This window comes from Mercenaria mercenaria, chromosome 7 (genome assembly GCF_021730395.1).
Source record: "Mercenaria mercenaria strain notata chromosome 7, MADL_Memer_1, whole genome shotgun sequence".
Classification (NCBI taxonomy): domain Eukaryota; kingdom Metazoa; phylum Mollusca; class Bivalvia; order Venerida; family Veneridae; genus Mercenaria; species Mercenaria mercenaria.
The window spans coordinates 75,841,362-75,867,585 of NC_069367.1; the positions used below are offsets into that span (position 1 = coordinate 75,841,362).

The window sequence follows — 26,224 nt, forward strand, 5'->3', positions numbered from 1 at the left end:
AATGTTACTTTACATCAGTGCTCCAGATTATATTCAAACAACAACATAAACCGACAGTGATAATAAGTCTTTAAAAGCAACAACAATGGACACAAAAATATAAAAGGAAAACAATCCTGCAAAGAGGCATGCAAAAGACGGACTTACCATGCAAGTATATAATTCCATTCCGAGTTCAGAATCTTTAGATTATTATTTTCAAATTATCTTTTCCTTGATTAAATATGTGCGGCCAATTAATTCTTACCGTATCCGTTTAATGACCAGGCACAGAATAAGATGTAATTGTACTACCTCACATATTAGTTTGAATGTAAATTTTGCCTATCATTCTGGTATCTTGTTAATTTAGCATCACAACCAAAGTGGAGTTGATGATACGGTTTATTTTCAAGACAATTTTAACTGGGTTTCGTACGTATCAAATTCAAATTCATATTTATTACAACTGTACATTTTGTTACGAAACTACACAAATAACGTAATGCCATTACCAAAATAAATAACAAATTTTCACAGAATGATACATCATTTAGGTAAACATTTTTTTTTTCTTAGATGAGGAAACCCGATCCATTTCAGCCTATTCGGAGGCCTGTATTTTTTTTTTGTTTGTTTTTAAAACTGTACCCAGGTTCCTATTTTTGAACTACTACGAAGACAACTCAATGACTCATGCTGGTTTTCTCTAGATGAAATTACTCATTTTTGACTGAGTACAAACGCAATTTATCATCTTAAAATACACATCGCCATAATATGATTTACTATGTGATGGTTTTGAAGCTATCCTTTGATATTCCATAGCACAACGAGTTAGTTTTAGAAACAGTACACATCGCATAAAACAGTATTACCCAGTTATAATTTCAGTACTAACTTTACAAAAATGTAGTACAAAAAGACTAATTAGAATCCAGAGGAAAACGTACACATGATAGATAAAAACACAAAAAGTAAAAAGTTTTAATTTCATTTCCGACGGATGCAAGGCTTGATCATGGATCACTATGAAATGGTATCTTCTTCCCCGCATTCCCGGCACCAGTAAGCCAACTACTCATCTAACACGTATATATTTTGTTTTAAATAAGAAAGCCACTAGCTATTTTGAAAACCATAACAACGGTCGTTAACCGATGGAGTCCATTTATAAAGATTTCAACAGCTTTTATAATGATATAAATAATGATCGCTCCTCCAAAGGTTTCAAGTAAAAACCAGCAATGGTCCATGTGAACCGATTCTACGGTCACCAGATATGTTTTATTAAACTTCCTACAGTTGTTTAGTTGTCTAGATTTTGTCATACTTTTGATAAAATGGTGCATTACCATGATTAAGAAATCTTCTCCGAATTAATGCAGAATGGATCACTGAAAAAGCCTTTTTACCAACATCTTTGCTGTGTAATATTAGGTAATTTTGCAGACTCATTAGTTCTAACCGTGTCTAACTTTGTTTGTTGTTGTTGCTGTTGTTCTTTATAATTATCTTTATAAGTAGCGGCGTGGTCTAGTGGTTATCACGTAAGATTTGTAAGCTTACGATGGTGGTTCGAATACAGGACGAGCTACTATTTTTTTCCAGCAAGATTTTACCCAAAGAAGGAATACAGGTAAAACTATTTGTATCATGATTTTCTCGCGCACATATACTGATTACTATTGTCATTTTTCAGAGGATCTCGTATTAGAATAGACATTGACATGAAAAATAAATTAGATAAACAATTATTAAAAAAAAAAATAAAATAAATACAAAAGATAAACAATTAATAAAAAAATAAAGAAATAAAATAAATACAAAAGACGATATAAAAAAGACCTGAATAAAAAATAAGATAAGTTAAAATCGTTTAAAAAAGAAGGGCTCGAACCTACACCATACAAACATAAAAATAATAGATGTCCGAGACTGTATACGCTAGACTAGGAATCCTTTATGGAATAACGCACCGTATTCACCGAGTCTCAACGTAAGCGTTGACCGGTGGTATAATTACGTGCGAGCAGGTCACTTATTGCGGTTGTTTTCACCAGTCAAGGTAATATTTTCCTTCGTAGTTTTTTCATTTTTAAAGCTGTCTTATTAAGAATTGGCCGAGGATGACCTACAATGGACGCGCTTTGATGATGATATTACCTTGACTGGTGAAAACAACCGCAATAAGCGACCTGCTCGCACGTAATTATACCACCGGTCAACGCTTACGTTGAGACTCGGTGGTATTTAGAATTTAAGATACTACAATATATAAATTAACACCAATTAACAGATAATACACCTGCTTTACCTGTTTTTGGATTTTACCAAGTACCGTTAAAATAAAAGTATCGCGATCCATTAATACGTGTGTGTTAAAATATCAGCTGCAAACATAATAATATTGCAAGATGTAAATAAAAATAGGAAGTGTTAGATCTTTTGATATATTCCTATCTGCTTAAAGATCACAAGATATTTCGTGCACCAGAATAGCTGATAAAAATAACGTGAACATATTGCACTGATCTGTATATCTGTTGAGGAAGGGTTCTTGATAGTGTGTCATACTATATCCAGTTTTTAAGCTAATATGTAAACAACGAAGTGAAGGTCTATGAATATATAATTTAGATAAAGAATACTAAGACAAGTTTAAAGGACATCATCAGTATCATTTTGTTTTTGTTGTTCTTCAATGACAACTAGCAAAAAATATACAAAAAAAAAAAAAAAAAAAATAGAAAAACAAAGTAAATCAGCTCATACTTCGCCAAACTATTTTGTCATTAGACACCGAATTTAAACGCAGGAAATCTTCAGTACATATATTCACTTTTGGTAAATATAAACAAGAAATATCTTTAAAAATGATGGTCGGCGAATTGTAATAAGGAAAGAAGTCTATGAATTTTTCATCTAACATTCATCTTTCATCTAACATTTTTCAAATTGCAAAACTAAACACCGCACTTTAACAATTTAAATGGTTCTATTTTAATTTTTCGCAAAGGTTTCGTAGGGTTGCAATTTTGTTTCGATTATCCTTAGACGAATAATTACAGCAGTAGTTTGATGAAGATTCATGAAGCGAGGTCATTAAACGTATTTATATTTTTAGCTAAATTGGTCCCTATCCCCATTTGTAACAAAATAGCAGGAGACCTTACGATATTGTTACACATCGAGTTTGATAAAAATCCATTACATTTTAGTGGTTAATGCGAAGAAAGGCATATCTACTTTTAGCTATAGTGGTCCCTAATAGGGCCCAAGTTTCTATATAAATAAATTTGGAAGAGGACCTTATAATGATGCTCCAGACCAAGTATGACAAAGATCCACCAAGCTGTTCATGAGACGCTGTATAAAGGCATTTCTAGTTTTAGCTCTAGCAGCCCCTAAAAGGGGTCAAATGTCCCAGCTGAACAAAGTTGGCTGCGGGCCTAATAAAGATGCTACAAATCAAGTTTGATTAGAATACATGAGAAAAAAATCAATTAAAGGATTTTTTTATTTATTATTTTTATTTATTTCTAAAATAGGCCAACTGATCCCGCTTTAACAAATGCATATTCGCTATTCATGAATCTTTGGCGAATGAATGACGTCACACCTATAAAAAAGTGAAGGTCAAGCAAAACATACAATTGTAATTATTTCAATATTTTTGTTTCATAAGGAAAGTTTGACCGTAGTTCATATCACATAGATAAACTGTATGCAGCGTACCTTCATTTCAGTGTAATGAGATTCAGTCATTATATAGCATATATATAATAAAACAGATTTCAACTGAGTTCAATATTTGCATACCATACTAAAGAAAAATATTCATATATAGTAAATCAGTTAAATAATTTATAACAAATATACAAAGCAAACAAGTACTCATTTTAATATGCAATCTGAATAAGTCACAAAAGCAAGAAACCTTTTCATATACAGACGACAACTGTAACAAGGAAAATCTTTTAAAAATCACTTCTCTACATAAAAGACTCTTATCACACCCTTATTCATGTGATACGCAGACCGTATTCAGCTCTTTCTTTAATTTGACATATGTTGGTATTTGAACAGGTTTTTATCACATTTATTAAACTTACTTATCATTTTGAGATATATCAATATTCTTGCTAAATATACTGAGCCAAAGTTAGCTTTAAAACTGTGAACAGCGTCGTTTAGGATAAACGATTTGTCTACATTTCACTCAGCGTAGCACAATCAACAGAGTGAAAGAAATTGACACTCTCGTCCAATCAGGCAGAGTGTTACATAAATCTTCCATTTTGATAAATTATCTATAATGCGTTATCAAGTAGTTTGATTTGCAAACTGAAGTCACGTGGCATAGGAAACGAAAACGAATTTAGACGGCGTTCGCCGAAAAATAACCGCATGTAGAGTGGCATTCGCAATTTAATGCATTGCGGTAACAGCGGGTTGTTTTTAAAAAATATGCCGGTTTATGTTAGTGGAAAAAAAAATGCCAGTTGTAATACAAATTCTTAATGTAGCCAATTAAACATTCATTGTGTACTATTCTAATACTGTTTCAATGTTTACTATAAACCAACTTCTTTTCAATGGTCCAAAAGTCTTTCACAAAAAACAAATGTTATATCCAACGTTTTATTTTACCAGTTCTAAAATAGAACTGTGGCTTTCCGTCTTAAACTTTTTGTCTCGTAAGTGAATTCATCCTCCTCATCATCTTTTCATTCATTCATAATTATCATCCATTCACTTATCATCATTCATTCACCATCCTTATTGCATGCTATGTAATCTTCATCATTTATTCAGCATCACCTTTCATCATTACTTATCAATTGTAATCATTCTTTGTCATCATTAATATCTTTCATTATTATTTTGTATCGTTGTTCACCATCACCACTCACACTCATCATCATAATCATTATTGAATCAATTTTCACCATCATTCATCCAAATCATCAATCATCATCGTTCTTATTTATCATAATAACCACCATCCTGATCATTATCAGTATTCTGTGAATATCAGATCATATTACTCTCTAGCTTACTTCATTCATAGTTTTAGAATATGAAGTGTTGACATACTTCTAGCTGAGCCTAGAAATTTATTTCATGTTGGTTCTAAACAAGAGTTGTACATTATTTTACATAACTCGGTTTAATTATAACCTATGATCTACTTCTGTATTCATCTGTAAATATACATTAATAAGATAATGATTTAGTTGATCAGTTCATACGGATGTCAATATTCCTGTCATTTTAATTCATTATTTGTAACTTTTAGGCGATACACACGTCAGTAAATTTATGCACGTTTGCACCATAGGTCATTTTTACTAAATGCTAGTTTTAACAAATTTTAGAGGATTTTATTTTTTCTTTAAATGTGAATGGTATTTTGCTGCAGCCAAGCATACATGTATCTTAATAGGAATCAATAAAATACTGTTTCACCGACCTTATATACGACTTGCTGTATATTTACATTAAGAAACTAATGCAAAAGCCAACATTACAATACGGTGTTTTATTGAATGGCCTTGATATATTTTTTGAACTGCCTTGTCATTTCTGATAACCACGAAATTAATGAAAGAAGAACTTCAAAGGCGCTAAAGAAGATTAAGTTTCGCCTGTTTACTTCATATGAGAAAACAATAAATGTACACAAATATTTTCACGCCTTTTCTTCTTTCATTTATAACTACTTACATCCTTATTTCAAGTCTAACGCATATTTGCTGAAAAGTGATAATTTCTATCCGTGTTTCAGAATATATCCAGACAACTACATTAAAGGACAATGAGAAACAAGCAAAATAAATGAATAAAATAAAATAAAAAAGAAGAAAAGAAAGAGAGAAAAATCATACAAAGAGGCATGAAAAAGGCGGACGTACCATGTTAGTATATAATTCAGTATCGAGTTCAGAATCTTTTTTTTTCAAATTGTCTTTTTCTTGATAAAATATTTGCGGCCAAACAGTTCATACAGTATCCGTTTAATAACCAGGCATAGAATAAGATGTAATTGTATTACCTTGGATGTTAGCTTGAATGTTAATTTTGCCTATGATTTACATTCTGGTATCTCGTTAATTTACCATCCAAAAACAGAAGTGGTGTTGATCATACGGTTTTGTTTTCAAGAAAATTTTAACTGGGTTTTAAACGTATCAAATTCATCTTCATTTAAACTGTACACTTTGTTACGAGACAACTTAATATACACACATGTCTTCATACATTGGCATGGCGATCTCTACGTAATTATAGATTCCAAAGAACAGCAAATTTACTTACCTCAGTCTCGACTCCTTTCTCGGTATTCTTTGGTAGTTCCGTGTCATAATAATTAGAGTATCCTTTGTTGTCTACTCCGTAACCTTTGTCTTGGTCCTGTTTCATTTCTTTTTTAACGTCAATGCCATCCAAATGCCGGACATTTTTCAATTCAGCCATTTCAGTCATGTCTGCATCTAGACGTGAGATCTATAAAATCATTCATTTTAGATATTTAGAAAAAGACAAAATGGAAAAATGGGTATAAATATTGAGTATCCGGTATATAAAATTCATAAAGTATTGTAGGGGTACTCAATAACTCGTTCTTGGTTGTGCTACAGTATTAACTGTGTTGTATGTAGTCATCCCATTGTGACTTTCAAAAACTAGATGTGATACCCCTACTATCAGTTTTGTCGGACAATCTTATATTGGTACTAAATAATACTTACTACGTTACACTGCACCTTTTATGTTAAATTTTATATACTCGACCAAGCCTGTTTGTTTGTTTTGGGAATAACGCCGTTTTTCAACAGCATTTCAGTAACGTAACCGCGGGCAGTTAGCCTAACCAGTGTTCCTGTATTCTGTACCAGTACAAACCTATTTTCCGTAGAAGCCCGAGAAAATGTTTGTGACCGAGACCGAAGGAAGTAACTGCCAACTTCCCAACTTGAATCAGCGGTGGAGGACGAATGATATCAGACACAACGTATTTTATCAAATCGTCACGGAGAACATACGCCCAGCCCGGGAATCGACCTCCCGACCCTGCGATCCGTAGATCTACGCTCTCCCTATTGAGCTAAGCCGGCTGACTATTCAAGGAGTTATAGTACTTGTGCGTTTCAGTTTATTGCCTCAATACTATTGAAATGAAGTACATAAGCGCAGATTACTTTACCATTATCAAGGGTAGGTTATTCTATATGTGGCTTTCAATCATCCTCTTAATGACATGTACCACCGTATCAAGTTATACGAAATTCTGTTCTGTAGAAGTAAAACTATTCTCTTAAACGGTAAAATGAAGACAATGATAGATAAAATTAAAAAAAAAGCAGACAGTTTTGTGTAAAATTCAGGCATTCTGTCATGTTCACTTATCTTACACGATGTTAAGTCATACTGAATCCCCTTCAATGAAGTCCAAAATATACTTTTAATTTTAAGAAAAGTTTTCATTGTTCAGGGTAGTTATGGTTATTGCGTCTTTCAGTTCCGCTGTTACATTTGATTCCATTCAGTAGATTTAATTTCATTTTCTTCAATTTTAAAAAATGTAAAAACCTTCTTCAAGATCAAAAATGTGATAAATGGAAAACAATAACAAAGTGAGACAATTTTTGCACAAAAAAGCAGCCAGAGTTATAAGATTTGTTATCTCAACAGGAATTATGTAAAATTCCAGTGAAATGCCGGTTATGAAAGAAAGCAACCACATTTGACGTCCAAAGGATAGGGGATGTAGGTGGGGTAAGGGGTAATTTTGCCAAAATAAATAGAATTCGACCTGAGGTGTGTATTATTGCAATATCATCCATTATTGTAATTATTGGTTATAAGATTTATATTCAGTTCTGCAGCGGAAGTATTGCCGACTTTAGCAGTGCAATATTATTCCGCGAAGGAACGAGTGTATATTTCTCGCTGCAAATCTAATGACCTTTATTACACATCTACAGTATTAATCATTATATAAATGTGTTCTTTACGGTCTATTTGGGAAGAGTGAACTTCTTTTTCTTTTAAACCTAAGATGTATAAATGCTGATTAATATATCTGCAACGTCTAATTCCTCTATTACTTTTAAGCAAAATGCAAGCCAAGTTTGAATATTTCAAGCTTCTCAGCTCGGCTGTTTCTGAATAAATCTCAGCAAGAGGGTCATGATCATCCTGGTCACTCACATGATTTTTACTGCATGGTATTAAAAGTATTTCATAATTAACTGCATCATTGAAACAAACAACACAATTTAGTTTAATACTATATGGAAATGCAAAGATCCACGAATATTCATTAAAAACAGGATTGCTTATATTTTAATGCCAAGATGACCCTTTTGTTTTGCAAATGTAACTGATCGAATAAAGGAAAGTAGAAGTGTGACCTCTAATGTTACATTTATTTTATTTAATTTGTTGGGTTTTACGTCGCACCGACACAATTTAAGGTAATATGGCGACTTTCCGGCTTTGATGGTGGAGGAAGACTACTGGTGCTCCTCCGTGCATTATTTAATCACGAGCGGGCACCTGGGAAGAACCACCGACCTTCTGTAAGTCAGCTGGATTGCTTCCGCACATGAAGAATTCAACGCCCCGAGTGAGGCTAGAAAACCAACATCGAGTCAACGACATTAACCACTTGGCCACGAAGGCCCCGTTCTAGTGTTACAGTAAATTATATAGAGATAAGTCAGATATTTCAGAGTCATCGTACAGATGCTGTTAATGTCTTAATATTCTATAACTTACATGATTTGTTGTACGGGTTTCCGTCTATGTGTATTTTTAGCCAAGAGGAGGAGCCAGCGCCGCGATGAGGCGCTTAGAACCAGAGTGCGACAATGCACATTTAATACTAAGGCGTTTGACGCTTTTAAGTAGTCTTGCATAAAACCTACTTTTTCACTGGATGTGCCCATGTAGTAAAAGAAGAAAATTCATGTGCAAACAAGGCAATTCACGTGCTGTTAATACATGATTTTTATTTTTGAAATGCTTTGTCAGGGACGTAAATATATTTCTACGTAGATTGACATCTGGTATCTGCGTCTTGTTTCTTCCATAGTAACCTTTTCTTGTGATATAAAAGATGCAGTCTATACCATAGTATGTTTTGCTGCATCAGTTACCAACCCTACACAAACTGCCCCCAAAATTGTACGTACCCGGTTCTCCCCTTGTTTACTCGTCTTTTCAGTCAGTGACGATTCACCGTGAATGTATAAAAATATTGTGTAACTGGTGCGATTTTTTATTTTTAGAAATCATGTTACTGACTTTTACCAAGCTTTTAAAAGAAACATAAAAAAGTATTGGTAATGACATGTTTGTAATAACAAGATATATAAAAATCGGTAAAATTCTTCAAGTACATGTTTTGGTAGTGTTCTTGATTTCTGAACTCTAGTTATGGATATTTAAAACATGCTTACCGTATCAAGAACAACAGAATGGTAATTAGAAAATGTACCGGAATCATAAAAAACAAAGACGAATATCAAACAGGGAATGCCACGTACCAAAAACATAGCCTCCCCAAAACGAAACCTACAGCACGCAGACGTGCACACCACAAAAACACACACACATACACATTCACGCGCACACACACAAAGCCAACACCTGAGGACAAAACGAACAAACAAAGCAACACAGTGGGGCACCGCCTTGGAACGGTCAGTGGCAAAAACACCACTGGGGAGCTTAAACCGGTTTATGTTGCGCACCCAACCTCACTCTTACCCCCACCATGTTCCAAAGACACGGGACAGTGTAAATAAAAGTAATCCCCCCAGGTGAATCTCTAACACACGTAATGAAAACAAAAAGGCATGACATGTAAAACACAAAAATGCTCGTGTATAAATATATAAAAAGCAAGCCTTTAGAACCAAAAACGTATATACTCAATGCCTTTTTAGAAGACAGAGCAACAAGAGAAACACCCTTAAGGGCCCAACGAAACAGGCCAGAAGACAGATATCAAAACAGTTCAGTCCTGGTAGGATTTAAAAACTGCTTATCATAGAGTCCTCCCCATCTTCCGTCAGACACAATCAAAGAGGGAAGCGTAGTGTCCAACTGTAAACGGGTTGAACACTAAACATGCGGTATGTCACAAAACAGTTAGGTCGTAACCTCTTTTTATAAAACATTTTATAATTTTACCAAATACATTTGGAAAATTACCATGACCCAAGATCTTACGAAGTTTGTAAACCACATCCCCATAAAAAACGGGTTTAGAAATACCTTCTCGCAGAAGTGTCTTTAAATTACTATTGAATTTTAAAACTAAATCAGAATTACGATAGTAAAATTTAGCAAAATATTTACGCAATTTGTAATAACGGTAGCCTTCCTGAAGAAGTTTACTTGTAATATATTGATAACGTTCATTGAAATGCTTGACACTACACGCTCTGAGATGTAGCCTGAGGTACATATCCATCAAAATGGGGAAAATTTACAATACTAAAATTAAAATCATCCCTCTTGTCATAAATTTTTGTATGTATAATATTGTCATAAATAGAGACATGTAAATCTAAAAATGAAGACATCACATATGAAAACAATCCATTTAGTCGTTGTGTAATGTTTTTATGTAAGAATAGCGATATTACACGTTTGTTTTGTGTATTAACGTCTGCAGAAGCCCTTGGGATATGTTTCTGACCGAGACCCGCGGCTTCCGCAGACGTTAATACACAAAAAAGCGTGTATTATCCCTATATTAGCGCACGACCTTTTTTTCTTAAACTGTATTAAAATTTATATGTTCCTCTTGTCTGTATAGTAACGTGTGTATTTCCGCTCGAACATAGTGTCAGTAGTTGTATTTGATATTTTCAATGTAAGGGGACTCTCCCGTACGACAACAGCCTTCGTGACCAAAAAACCTTGAAATTTAATTGAGTAGCGAAAACATCTTGGCAATTGAGAAATGATTACAAATTCTGCTTATTCTTGGAATTACATTTTTATTTTCTATAGTTGGTTTGTTGTGTGTTTAGTCAAGCTTTTAAACTTAAAAGTTTTGTTGAATGTTTTACTGATGGCCTTGTAAAAAGCCTTGTTTTAACAAGCATTACTAAATTTCACAGGTAAAGGTTATCATCCAACATTCGAAAGGTAATAACGAACCAATCGAAAACGGCATGTTTTGGAAATATTTATTCCCTGACTTAGATCGAACGGACTTTGTTTATCATTGTCCGTGTCCGTTTGTCTATCGTTCTGAAAATCAAAAGTCATATTGAGTTAATATTTAGTTATCGTTTGTTTATACAGCTGTAGAACGACAGAGAAACTCAACATGGATAATATTAAAACTATATCCTCCCAATTTTAACGGGGAATAAATATTTCAAAAACATAACATTTTCATTTTGATAGCTATCTTTTAGAACATGTGTGATTTACATTTAGCGGAACATGTCCAACCATAAGACTTTCAGTAAAACTTAAACATGACTTAACACACAAAAAAGCAAATATTCAAAATAAAAACAGTAAGAGCAAGCATAAATTGCCACATAGTTTACACATTGAATTTCAAAAGTCATTGGCGATGAAACAGTATGTCGAACGGGAAATATTGTACCACCATCGACTTTTCCTTCCGGCCAGTAATAATAAAAAGTTACAACATAAGCTATTTATAGTACCGACAAAGGGGAGTAATTCTAAAATCAAGGGTGCTTCATGGTGATGAACATTTGTGCTAAGTTACCCTCCTTACATTAAGAAGAAATGTCCTGGACAAAGTCATTCTTTTATTTGACCTTTGACCTAGACGTTAGACCTTGGGATCTGCTTCTTGTGCTTGACACTCCGTCTCATGATAGTGAATATCTGTGTCAAGTTACATCAAAATCTCTCCATGCATGAAGACGAAATGCTCCGGACAAAGTTTGTGGACGCCACCCGCCCGCCTTCCGCCCGCCTTTCAGACGGGCGTATAAGAAACACGCTGACGTCGCAATCTTCACTTTCAAATTCGCCTTCAAAAATTGAAATTGTCTTTCATTTCAGTTTTATGTTTCTTTGTCAATTCTTTTTTCGAACACTTATATTTTTTTTGTTTGTCAACGCCGTTGTATTCTTGACCCAAACCATGAATGGGGTTGTAAGTAGGAGGGATAAGTTCGCCCGATTTATACAAAATTTATGCTCAGTAAAGCATTGCCATTTCATCTCAGTGTTGTTATATTTTCTGGTCCTTCGGGATCATTGATTTCAACTCATTTAGATTGAAGATTGAATACTGCTTAAGCCGGTGCTAGGGGGCGTGGGCAGTGTTGCATTTTCCATTACTGCTCATGAACAGACTCAATCAAACCGAGTTTGCAATTTTCACTGTTTGCCTTGTTTTCGGTGCTTCCGAGGGATCTACTTTTCAGATTTTATTTATGTCAAAACAGGCTACCTCATATTTATTTGATCTTGACATTCGTTCATCCCCATACGATCTTGTTAAGCATTTTTATAAATTTGTCTAGGATCGCCTCGAAAATACTGTCCTATATGTTACACCGAAAGGTGAAGATAGAGAAATATTTTTCTATGATCTGACGTTGTGACGTATATTTTTACTGTAGATAATCCCGTTTCAAACCCGGTCTAAACTTTATAAAGACAAGCAATCTGACCAGGTTCCTGATGCAGTAGACAAAAAGGGCATCTAGAGTGTTAACATTTTTTCTATGATTCGATGAAGTGATTTAGTTTTTAAGACAAAATGAACAAGTTTCAAATTCTTCGTTAAAGAATTACTAACTTATTATAAAACATTATGTAAATGAAGACGTGAGAAAACATCATCATTAAGAGATAATAGTACACATCGTGGGCTCATCGCGAAACTATTGTAACTTGCTCTTTATTATTGTAAACTTACAATAGAAGTCTCCATCATTTGACCAATTATGTTTATTTCTTATTTTGACAGCACTGTAGATGTTATTATGAATAATTATATGTAAATTTCATTCCATACATTGTTTACACAAACGAAACCTTGAAACTGCAAGTTTGAGATTAATACAGATGAAAACAAACAAAAAATAACCAAATGACAAAAGTAACAAGCAGCCTTCCTCTTAAAAGGCAACATTATCATGTTATTTTTCGGCGTGCCATACGAAGCACGATTTTATGACATCGTATGACCTTATGCTGCCTGAATAATGTACCAATCGGATTGCTTGGTAAGGTTTTTTTCGGTATTTTCAGCCATAATGAGAGATTTTGTAAGAGTGGCGCTGATTGGAGGAAAGGCTGAAAATGCTTCACTCTGAGTCATATGTGACACTGAGTGAAATGACAACCTCTATAAGTACAGCACCATCGGGTTGTATGCGTACTACTTGAACAGGTGTGCGTAACCAAATATTCATATGCGGACAGCACGACTAGTCGCAAGACCTTATCGGTATAACTCAACGCATTTGTCGTATGCTTACTAGTAATAACTTCTCGTTCTACTGGTGTTAAGACGTGAAAAATGGTGCTTTGGCGCTCAGCATGGAGAGGATAGTACTAGGACTGGTCAGCCCGGTGTCAGTATAATGTGACTGGGTGGGGTATCATGTCATGTGTCTACGGCGTAATATTTCTGTGAAGCAGCACTATAAAGTTGAGTATTGTGCTCACTGTTACAAGTAGATACCGTCGTTTATATGACTGAAAAATTGTTTGAAAAGACGTTAAACCAGAACACACACACACTTAATTGTTTTCTATTGGATACAGCTGGTCGTGCGGATAGTCGTGCGTTTGTTAGATGGGCTCACGATCAAGTATGAAAAGGTAAGAACACTACAAAAATTCGTATGACCTTTGAATATCTACCTAAGGCCACTAGCTACATCAAGATATATCGCAGACAGATTTTTGATATGATATAAAAAATCACCCACCGACTGACATTCGAGCGGTACAAAATACCTCAAAAAGACTACCTAGGGCTAGTGACAGGAGTTGTTTGCTATTCTAATATTTCTAGCTGTATCAAATCGCAATCGGTTGCAATCCGTCTTTAATCTCTTAGAGTGTCTGTTGCTATTTCTTTGATTCAGTGTAAGATCAAAATTTCTTGCCTACCTAGAGAGAAAAGACAATATTATTCGGGTAGAAGATCCCTATGTTTTCAATTCAATGCTGTCCCTCTGCCTGCTTTGAAAGCGATAGCTCTGGCTTACACAGGAAGTCATATAAGATCCTTATAACCTTTCACCAAGAGAACCCCAGATACGACAATTTCATTAGTATAAGACATTTAATCGTACATGTAGAACAAATTGTCTTTCTATTTTATAATCTTTTCTCTGACTATATCACATTATTAAAATGAAAACGTGTGACGACATCAAAATGAAGAAATATTTATTCATGTCGTAGGCTCAGCGCAAAACTATTGTATCTTGTTCCTTATTTATATAGTTTTTTTTTATAATTTATTTTTTAATCTTCATACATTTACAAAATATGATGACTTGGACAAATGTTTTTAACAATAGATACAAAACATGTATTTTTTGGTCATCTAAATAAACAAACATTTGTAGTATTAGATGTCAAAAGAAGACTTTTTCTATATATATATATTTTTAGATGAAAAAAAATTAGAGAACAAAAAATCTAAGAGAGAAAAAAAGTTAAAAAGAGTAGATGTATTGGATGTTGAGATCGTCTCCAAACTCATATAATTGTCTAAAAATTGTATTGTATTATTTATATAGTTAATTCTCGATTGCTATATCAAATATGGGAGCTTTCTGATCATTTTAAAAAATCTGCGAACTAAATGATTGTAATTAGTCTTAGGTAGGTATTCAAATGTTGTTATTTTAACTTATTTTGCCTAGCTGATTTTTTCACCAATATTGAATTTTTTCGTTGAAATCATTGAATATATTTCGCTCAGTTGACTAATGTAAATCCGACAACTCCGTATGAATTATACGAATAGTATTTATGTTGTTGTCTCCCGTCGATACTAGGAAACTGTGATCTAACATCAATTGTTGGACAAGACTCCTGGCAACGGAATCAGGCATTGCGAGTTCAATCCCCGAACTTTTAACCAAAATTACTAAAAGTGTTTTTATTTATACTGTCCTTTGACTTTTGAACACTCTATAGGGCAAAACACGCTTTTCTAGTTATCAAAATCATATTAAACTTTCTGCATTTTCTCACAGTGTAACCGGCTCAAGGTTTCACAAATTCTCAAACAGTTCCTCTTTACTTGAACACATAAGGTAATGACAGTAAGAAGCCAAGGTGGAAATTTCACGGAAACCAGAACCTGTATTCATCTTACTTAGAATTAAACTTTAAAATGCTAAGTTTCCTTTTCGCTCTATAACTATTCAGTTTACACAATGTATTTCAGGCATTCTGTCTACATGCACATTTTGCAATAAGTGATAAGTGATAGTAATGACTAGTTGTTGACTTTGGATGTTCACAATGCGTTATATGTGGATCAACATTAACTTTCTCATTTGAGCTTTTTCGTGTATATATGGGTTTTTCTATTGATAACGTTTGAATATAATCTGGAAAGAAGATCCCTCGGACGCGCCAAGAACAACGCAAATAATGAAAATTGCAGACTCGGTTTGATTGAGTCTGTTCATGAGCAGTAATGGAAAATGCATCACTGCCCACGACCCCCTAGCACGGGCTTAAGTAGTATTCAGTCTTCAAATTTAAATGAGTTGAAATCAATGATACCGAAGGACCAGAAAATATAACAACACTGAGAGGAAGTCGGAGCGACATTTTACGGCCGCCACACAGCACTTAACACCCGCTGTTGTGAAGTAAATTATATTATCTGGAAAGAAGATCCATCGGAAGCACCAAGGACAATACAAACAGTGAAAATTGCAGGCTCGGGGAAGTTTTTCTATTTGACCGAGTCTGTTGAGCAGTAATGGAAAAATGAAGCATTATAATTCCATATACCATAACCTTGTACTTTTTGCAGATATATATCTCGCTTCATATCTTTCAAAGCAAAAGAACTAGAGAACATATGTCGCTTCAAGTCTTTAAAAGTCTAAAAACTAGAACAAAGTGTATTTTCATTTTTTCAAAAGGAAAACAACTTAAAAATGTATATCGCTGCACATCTTTAAAAGCTAAAGGACTAGAGAAAAACATGCCACTTCATGTTTTGAAAAGGAGAACAAATACATGTACTAGAAAGATGTATGTAGCGTAATGCTTTTTACAGCTCAGTTGCAGAATAACATTTCATGTCTTTTAAAGCTATAGAGAAATGAAATATGTGTCGTTTGATGTCTTTAAACTGGAATATAGAAAGTGGATCTGAGGTTATGGAGCCTGCATATCACAAGAACTGCTAAAAGACAAAATTAAAAAGACGGCACCATATCCAAGAGGCGTTTATACAATACCGAAAGCTATGAAAGCGGAAGTATTGGCAACAATGACAGATCAAAGTTCAAATCGCTGTACAACTCGCATTATACTTATAATATCCCTATGCAGCAAATAATAATTACAATGACGGATCAAAGTACAAACTCGAATTTCAAATCACAATAAAGCTGTTTAAAGTTACAGGCAAAAAATACGTAACAGTTTTAGTTGTCCTGTTAGGAATAATACATGTTGTATCGACTATCGATTCTGAAAAAGACAAACAGCAAAACAACAATTACGGAAAAGGAAAATTAACTCAACAACTACTAAGTTCCGGTTTAGCAAAAGTTATTGCGCTTTGCGCACTATTCATTTTTTAAGTTTAATCCCTTTTTCACGAGGCAAAATTGGTTAACTTTAGCTATAAAGTCGTTTATATCAAACTTAAAAAGCTCAACTTCTTACTTTTATGTAAACATTGTTTTCTTTCTAAACTTGAGCGATGAAATGACCAGACAATAAATATTTGCCTATGTTTGCGACGTTAAACTGGTACAACAGCGGCAATTTCATATCAAACTTAAAAACTACAACTTTTTCCTATAATAAAAAGAATGTTCTCTTGAGATGACCAGATACTTAATTTTATGCCTAGATTGGCGACGTGTGTAAGGATTGGATAGTATATAGTATAAAACTGAGAAAGACAGGAGCAAGAGGTTAAACTGGGATAATATATATTAGACTTTTTCAAATGTTATCAATATTGGTATATTACAGTATAATTTTTGCGGTGTTTGTACAAGCACATAATTGAAAAAAAAACAATTTAACGTCTTCTGATAGAAACTAGGTATCACGTCAAAAACTAAGACATTAAATGATCATTGCCAATATTAATATTTTATAGTACACTGTCATGGACATTTTCAAGTTAATATAGTGTAGGGGCTTTTGGTAAACGCCCCTCATTTATATACTACAGTGTGTCCATACTACGAATGATTGTTTTCACCTCGTCTGTCTCATTACAACTAGCGACGCAAGATTTTGTTAGTTTTTAAACTCTGACAAACTGACGGAACTGATATGTTAAATATTTATGGAATCTCGTAATGTTATCCTCGACAAAATTGCCATCAACAATCAGTTCTCTGCAGCTGTATATGCTGTCACGTTCTATGGAGTTTGTAAATGTTTGTTTCTTTTCATGACAAAAATCTGCTTCGTAAGATCTTTTCGGTTATATTTGTCAATGTCATTGCTAGTAAGGTTTATTTCCTTGTCATCGGTTAGCTGCTCCTTTGATGTTATTCAAATTTTGCATCCCCATTGTTGTCTGGTATACCTGATATATCGAGTCATATACTGCCTCTGTACTGCTGGAGTTCATCAAGGTTGAATGGCTGTTGACTTTAAGGTATTACATAAAGTTTCGTTTTCTGTCTCGAGGCTTTTTTATCTTTTCATTAATTTTTTTAGTTCATAGACTAATAATTTAGCAAGAAATCATCAACCATTTTTGTTAAGGATATCGCTGTTTTCTCGATTCATTAATATCTGGGGAAAACCCGCTGTCGCCTTTCAATCTTCACTTTCTTTTATTTCACTGGTTTGCTTCTTTGTTTTTGAACAGTAATGGGTTATTTCTGTGATGTCAACGATGTTGTATTCTTGACCCAAATCATGTAAGTAGGTGGGGTAGCTCAATATTCTTTTACACAAATGCTCAATAACACGATTGATTTCAAATGTTTTTGTCAAAATAGGTTATTTCATATCCATATGATATTGACCCGTACGATCATGTTAAGCATATTTTTATATTTATTTTCTTCGCAGCGTCCCGAAAATACCGCCATATTTGTTACAACAAAAAGGTATCAGATATGTTTTTATTTCATTGGAATTGTGACTTAGCTTAGACCCATGTTGCAAGTTGTATATCAGCTAGAAGATTTTACCTTTCTAGTGTAAACATGACTTTTCTTTGATTTGTTTTTTGACCCTAGCAATCAATTTCAACGTTCATGTATATTTTATAAAGGTGAAGATTCTGACTTGGTTTCATCAAGATCAAGATCCAGTAGACATATCGCTTCCACAGTTTTAATGATATGATCGCGTGACCTAGTTTTTAACTCCATTTATTTCAGTTCCAAAACTAGACCTGGATTAAATAGTCAGATAAAAAAAAAATAATAGATGTTACGACCTATAATGTGTCACAATGTTATTCTGTGATTTGACGCTGTGACGTACTTTTTTACCCTAGATAATCAGGTTTCAAACTTGGTTTAAACTTTATATTGACAAACAATCTGACCAGGTTCCGGATGATGTAGAAAAATAACACCTACAGTGTTTAAATGTTTTCTATGATTTGATCAAATGACATAGTGTTTGAGACAAGATGACCAAGTTTCAAATTCTGCCGAAACTTCATTAAAGCATTAGTTACTTATTTAGAGTTATGTAAATGAAGACGTGAGACAACATTATCATTAAGAAATATTGTGGGCTCAGCGCAGACCTATTGTATCTTGCTCTTTAGTTTTTGTACAGTTACAATAGAAGACTCCATCATTTGACCAATTTAGTTTTAGTTCTAATTTTGACAGCACTGTATATGTTATTATGAATAATTTTATTTCCATAGATTGTTTACACGAACGAAACCTTGACTAAAAGTAGCAAGCAGCCTTCCTCTTAAAAAGACAACATTATCATGTTTTTTTTTTCATATATTGATATACCGCTTTGTTCGGTAGTACTCAAGCAGCAACATTAATTACAAGGCATATGCATGTACTAATTTGAAAATCTTAGCTTCAGAAAAATGAGTAAATATTTCACTTACCAGTGTCTTTGAAGGAATGTATCCGTGAGTAACTCTGGATTTCTTTTATCTGTAACTGAAACAAAAGGCTCAATTTAGATACTTGTCAGATATCTATATATTAACAAAATATATCTTTTAAGTTAATATGGTTTATCAGTTAACACGTGTAGTGTAACTTTTGTTAACTTGTCTTTATGTTTTATAAATCTACGTCTGAAAACATTCAAGGGCATCTGTGGCCGAATGGTTAAGGTCAATGACTTCAAATCACTTGCCCCTCACCGGTGTAGGTTCGAGTCTCACTCAGGGCGTTGAATTCTTCATGTGAGGAAGCCATCCAGCTGACTTACAGATGGTTGTTGGTTCTATCCAAATTCCCGCTTTTGATGAATAATGCACACAGGGACACCATGGGTCTTCCTACACCATAAAAAGCTGACAAATTTCCATATGACCAATTCTTTTAAAATGCTCGGGTTTCTTTTCGCTCTATGACTATTCAGTTTGCACATAGTATTACGACATTCTGCTTGCATGCACATTTTGCAATAAGTGATGTTTCAGCAAAATTCCATCAAAAATAAACTATAGACAAAGCTATTGCAAACTAGATATTAGTCGTTCTTTAGTTTAAATCCTAGTTTAAGACTTAAAGCGTTGAATAAACGTTTTAATCAAACAAATTATCTCTTTTTTTTAACACCTTGTCCGGGGCATAACTCGAACTTTGCTAGTGTAAATATATTTGCTTTAAATTCAGTTGGTGACCCTAACCAAAGTCTGACAAGAGTACTGTCATGCTACTCTCAGACATTTTTATCTTGCATTACCCACAACTTTCTGTCACCTATATTCATCAAGTATCAAGTCTACTGCTTCATTCCGCAATAAGTAAATTCGTTTTCAATTGAAACAGATGTTCTTCATTTGTTATATTCCCGCCTCACAGGTACATTTCTCCTTAATCCAACCTTCGTGACTTGAAAACCTCTTTTGCTACAATGGTACAGTAGTTTCGTGGAACATCCACCGATCGATCGCCTTGTCTAAATTTGTTAAGCAGCAAACATTACGTTTTGTATTAAAGATAATAGGTAATTTCTTGGAAGCACAGAGCGCTTAAACACAGCCTCAGAACCATGCATTTGCAAGTTAGGCCCATAACAAAACGTGGCTGTAACGGAAAAATATTACAGACGTGTTGTTTAAAAAATTTACATTTAAATTTATGTAAATTATAGATAGAGGGTGAGGAAGGGGTAGGGGGTAGAAAGTGTGTGTGTGTGTGGGAGGAGGGTGGGGAGGGGAGGTTGAAGGGGAAAGAAGAACAAGGATGAATATACAAAGGGAATGCTACGTTCCTTAATCACAGTTACACTACAACGTAATAAAATCTGGAAAGTAGATCCCTCGGAAGCACCAAAAACAATGCAAACAGTGAAATAACAGACTTGGTTTGATTGAGTCTGTTCATGAGCATTAATGGAAAATGCAACACTGCCCACGCCCCCTAGCACCGGCTTAAGCAGTATTCAATCTTCAGATCTAAATGAGTTGAAATCAATGATCAGGAAGGACCAGAAAATATAACAACACTGAGATAAAGTCGGGGCGACTTTTTACGGCCGCCACACAGCACTTACCACCCGCTGTTGTGAAGTAAATAAAATTTGGAAAGTAGATCCCTCGGAAGCACCGAAAACAATGCAAACAGTGAAAATTGCAGACTCGGTTTTATTGAGTCTGTTCATGAGCAGTTATGGAAAATGCAACACTGCCCACGCCCCTTAGCACCGGCTTAAGCAGTATTCAATCTTCAAATCTAAATGAGTTGAAATCAATGATCCCGAAGGACCATGAAATATAACAACACTGAGATGAAGTCGGGGCGACTTTTTACGGCCGCCACACAGCACTTAACACCCGCTGTTGTGAAGTAAATAAAATCTGGAAAGTAGATACCTCGGAAGCACCGAAAACAATGCAAACAGTGAAAATTGCAGACTCGGTTTGATTGAGTCTGTTCATGAGCAGTAATGGAAAATGCAACACTACCCACGCCCCCTAGCACCGGCTTAAGCAGTATTCAATCTTCAAATCTTAACCATAATAGCGCAGACATTCATGTACCAAAGGTAAATACACAACCACGCCCAACTTACTAACATGGATAAACAGAGAAGTGAGATACAACAACAATGTAGGACACCGCTTTAGACGCACAAGCACACAAACGCATACCTATAAGCAGGGAAAAAAACAATCGTGTACCGCCTTAGGATTGCGGCAGCCATAATAAAGGATGGGGAAAACTAACTCATTGTAAAGGGACAGGGGATGCAAAAAACAAAAAAAACAAAACAAGACAACATACGCAACAGAAAATACAAGACAGAAGGAAAACAAGCTGAAAACAGGGGCAACGCCTTTGAACGATATTTGTGACCTATATGGCCGCACAAGTAATCCATAGGTTAATCTCAAACTTTGAATATCTTCATTCTCTTCATTCTCTTCATGCGACTCAAACAAACAAGAAAGGGAACATGTCTTTTGGATACAAGTATGTTTTGTAATTACATTAATTCCAATTCACAAATGTATAATACAACACAGGTCATGTCTCATGCATATTAAACCATTTTTGTTCAACAGGTTAATTGAGTCATCAGTCTGTTTTTTGTTTGTTTGTTTGTTTTGTTTTTGGTTTAACGCCGTTCTGAAACAGTATTTCAGTTATGTAACGGCAGGTAGTTAACCTAACCAGTGTTCCTGGATTTTGTACCAGTACAAACCTGTTCTCCGCAAGTAAATGCCAACTTCTCCACATAAATCAGCGGTGGAGGACGAACAATTTGAGACACAATGTATTTTACAAAATCGTCACGGAGAACATACGCCTCACCCATGGCTCAATCTCGCGACCCCACGATCGATAGATTTGCGCTATCCCTATTGAGCTAAGCGGGCGAGCTGTCTCAATCTGGTTTTAAAGTATCGAAATCGGCGATGGCTATCTTTAAGAACCCAAATAATATTTTGAGTAGTGATTATTTTGTGGGAAACAAAAGTATATTTCATTTTATGCCTTACCGTTGTCTCTATGTAAGCTTTACACAAAGATTCACATCAAAGATATGAAGTTAAAACGCTTTGAAATGCAGGCAAGTGTCCATATATTTCTCAAAAATAGATAAATAAACAGGATTTCAACCAAAAGCATATAGTTATGTGCATTTAGTAATTCCATTCAAAAGAAAAACTTGCGATCAAGGAAATGTAACTGTTCCTAAACATGCAGAGCAGAAATATCAAAGGGACATAATATATTGAATATTTTCTGTTTGGGTGTATTTCATTTAACATCCAGCAGTTATCTGACCACATAATGTTAACTGGAACAATTTTGTAACAATAAAATGTTCTGTGTACACCAGATTATCGGCGTACTAGCTGTGTTACGTGAGGGCATCTTTTGTGCAAAGAAGAAATATAATCTAATTCTCGAAACATTTTTAATTGACTAAAACTTACTAAGTGGTAGTGCCTAAGAAATATAACTAACACTTGCCCTTTTAGCAGCAGCCGAACGGTAAAGACAGCGAGCTTTATCCAAATTTAAGCAATAATTTTATGTTTCGGGAGGATTTCAATCGATAGAAAATTACAGTTACAAACTAAACACCTTTCTACACCACACGAAGTCATTAGCATTCACTATCAATTAGTATTATGACTAAAATCGACTGTCATTCATTCTGTCTAGTCAAACATAGACGTTCAAGAATTAACACATGCTTACACGACGTACTCTACACGCATAACGTCCTTTACAGTCAAAAACTTTCAATTTGGGTGTCACCTGATGAAAACACCGCTAATAATCGTCGCAATAGGAGTGTTTCGTATAAAAGCCAATTAAGATAGAAATGTGAACATTCCACTTTAATTTACACGGCAATTTTGGATAAATGTCAACCGCGACCTGTCATCTGCTGAAGGCAAAATTGCAGCTTACGAGAAACTAAGCACTGTTTTAGCTAAACAGAGGTCTTCTACAATTCATAAAACTCGTTTTTGTTATGTTTTATTTGTGAAAGCGGATATTTTCATATATTTTGTAGATGAAAAAACAGACCAACCAGGTCTGTATCAAGCACAATCGACATTTCAATACAGATGCAATTGCTTTAATATTTAAATCTTGCCAAACACTGAGAAAAAGACAAAGCGGTATTCGGCAAGTGCAATGTATATAAATCAACTCTGCAAAATTGTTAGAGTGAGAGAAAAAACCAGTTTCTCATTTTCACGTAAAGACTTCAAATTTTGTACTTTCATAATAAAACTGATAGGGCATTGTTAAGTTCTGTCAATATGGACTTTTTCACGGTCGTATAAGTCTATTATACGTGTTACAGTCAGTCGTTTAATACATTGTTTTGCAGGCTTATTTTATATTTCTGATATGCTTATTAATATCAAAAGTTCCATTGAAAAAGTAACAACAAATATTACCTACTACAAAGGTTTTATTGTGTTCCAAGTCGTTACATTTAATACGAATTATCATTCAGACTACCTTTGATTGTGATTATTTCACCTGACAAAATGAATTTAAAGAATATAGAATATATGTAGCTTGGTGTTTTTAAATACCAATGTACAAAAAGTAAGATACAAACTAGAACGATGTCTATTGCTCCATGTCTTTAAAGGCTAAGGTACAAACTAAAGAAATGTATATCACTCAATGTCTTTTAAAGCTAGAGCACAAACTAGAGAAAATGTATATCACTCAATGTCTTTGAAAGCTAACGGTAAAATATCGCTCCATGTCTTCTAAAGGTTAGGTAAAACTAGAGAAAAGTATATCGCTCAATGACTTAAAAAGCTCAGGTACAAATTAGAAGAATGTATATCGCTCAATTTCTTTAAATGCTAAAGAGAAGCTAGAGATGTGCTCTCAATGCCTTTAAAGCTAAAGAAACTCTAGTTATGTGTCTTTCAAACCTAACAAAACATAGAAAGGAGTGTCGCTCAGCGTCTTAAAACAAAAAAACAAAACAAAACAAAACAAAAAAAACAAAAACAAAAACTATAAATATGTGTCGTTCAATACCTTTTAAGAGCTGGAGTAATATATTTCATTTCATGTCTTAAAACGCCACTGATCTATAGTAATATGTGTCGCTCGTTTAAGGGTAAAACATGTAACTTTATGTTTTAAGATGATAAAGGACTAGGAAAAATAGGTCTCTAGAAGAAATGATACCTTTGAATTTGAAGATAACTAAGAAGTTGATGAAAGGTGTATCGTTTAATTTTTTAAAAGAGTAAGAGGTAGGGAGGGCTGTATATATAATCTGAAAAGTAAATCCCTCGGAAGCACCGAGAACAAGGCAAACAGTGAAAATTGCAGACTCGGTTTGATTGAGCCTGTTCATGAGCAGTAATGGAAGATGCAACACTGCCCACGCCCCCTGGCACCGGCATAAACGGAATTCAATCTTCAAATCTAAATGAGTTGAAATCAATGACTCGAAGGACCAAAAAATATACCAACACTGAGATGAAGTCGGGGCGACTTATTTTTTTATGTCGATTAATGTATTTAAGGGGATGCAGATTGTTGCATTCAGAATTCATTCAGAAATTAGAAAAGGGTAGACATTACAGAAATTGTTGGTACGTTGATTGGTAAAATATTTACTCCTCAGTTGATAAAATACCCTGAAATCCTGAAAATAAGCCGCGGCTCATTTTTAGATTTTCGTAAAGCTTTGGTGGCTTATTATTGAGACCGGCTTAGTTTTGGGCCCGGCGAACTTTTGAGTAGATAAATTCGGTAACGGTTTAAAAACCGGCGTATTTTCGAGTACCCAAATACTGAATATACGGATGTGATATTTTTTTTTTGCTTTTTGGAAAAAAGATCAACGTCGGTAAATGTTTATACTTTTAATACATGAATACCTATTTTGTTACAGTTTCTTTATGAAATAAATCCGAAGCTAATAGATAATTCCCCATTAAACAGTTTTGTCTGGTCATGAACACCTGTAATGTTCAGTAGTTTGTGCATAAGGATGTGGTAACATGAATATAGTCTTCATGTAAGTACAACCTATGTTTAATTAAGGAAACAAATGTGTTGCACAATACCAGTATAGCACAGTTGTTATACTTTCGAGTTTCTCTTTTTTTTATTAGTATACGGTTTTCTTAAACACGCGAAAATTTAACACTACGTCATGTAAACATGGAATGAACAGCATTTTTGCACCTCGATAAAAGAGTAAACAAAATATTCGAACTGGCATTAGCACTGCAGAGGCATAACATGACGTTCTACGAAGTAAATGCCTCAGTATCTGAGATGCTACACTGGTCTGGTGGATTAAATACACCATGTCGATTTCTTGAAATTAACCGTGTATATGTAAAACAAACTATAGATGATTAGTATTTTTTACCAATCAATTCCATTCAAAAATGCATCTTCAATATCTGGAAACTATTGATTTCAATAACCCTTTACAAATATATCTCTTGTAGCGGATATTTTGTTAATCGAAGTCATTTCTGCTCTCAGTTGTGAGGCACTTTCGTCATAGATTTTGTTAACAATAACAAATACAAAATGATTAATAAATTCACAAATTAACGCTACACAGATCAGATTAAGTGTTGTTGTTAATTCAACATCGTACTTGTTTGTTACATTGTCAAATAATGTTCTCCTCGAACTGCATGATCAATTTAGTACGCTGGTGTCGCATTTTAGATTTACCTGACCCTGATTTTTTACGTGAATTAGAGCAGTCTCGTGCAATATGTGGAAACAGATTAATGAAAAGTATGGTTAACATTCGAGGCTGCATTTTAATGGCATTTGAAGGATAAATGTGGTTTTGTTGAGTTTTGATCCTTGACATTGCTCCTGCGTTGTTATTAGAAAGT

At 34.3% G+C, this 26,224-nt stretch overlaps 1 protein-coding gene across 3 annotated transcripts in view; it reads right to left on the minus strand.

Moving 5' to 3' along the window:
• The window catches only part of LOC123553891 (solute carrier family 23 member 1-like), a 90,269-nt gene that overhangs the window by 24,222 nt on the left and 39,823 nt on the right, over positions 1-26,224 (minus strand). The window contains exons 3-4 of one of the 3 annotated variants that reach the window (XM_053548693.1): positions 19,280-19,334; positions 6,301-6,489 (exon numbers count right to left, since the gene is read on the minus strand). In XM_053548693.1, coding sequence (XP_053404668.1) covers positions 6,301-6,468 — 168 coding nt within the window. In that variant the 5' untranslated portion in view covers positions 6,469-6,489; positions 19,280-19,334. Of the gene's footprint in view, positions 1-147; positions 335-2,296; positions 2,483-6,300; positions 6,490-19,279; positions 19,335-26,224 lie in introns of those variants that run through there. The other 2 variants (XM_053548694.1, XM_053548695.1) reach the window with 2 other exon arrangements.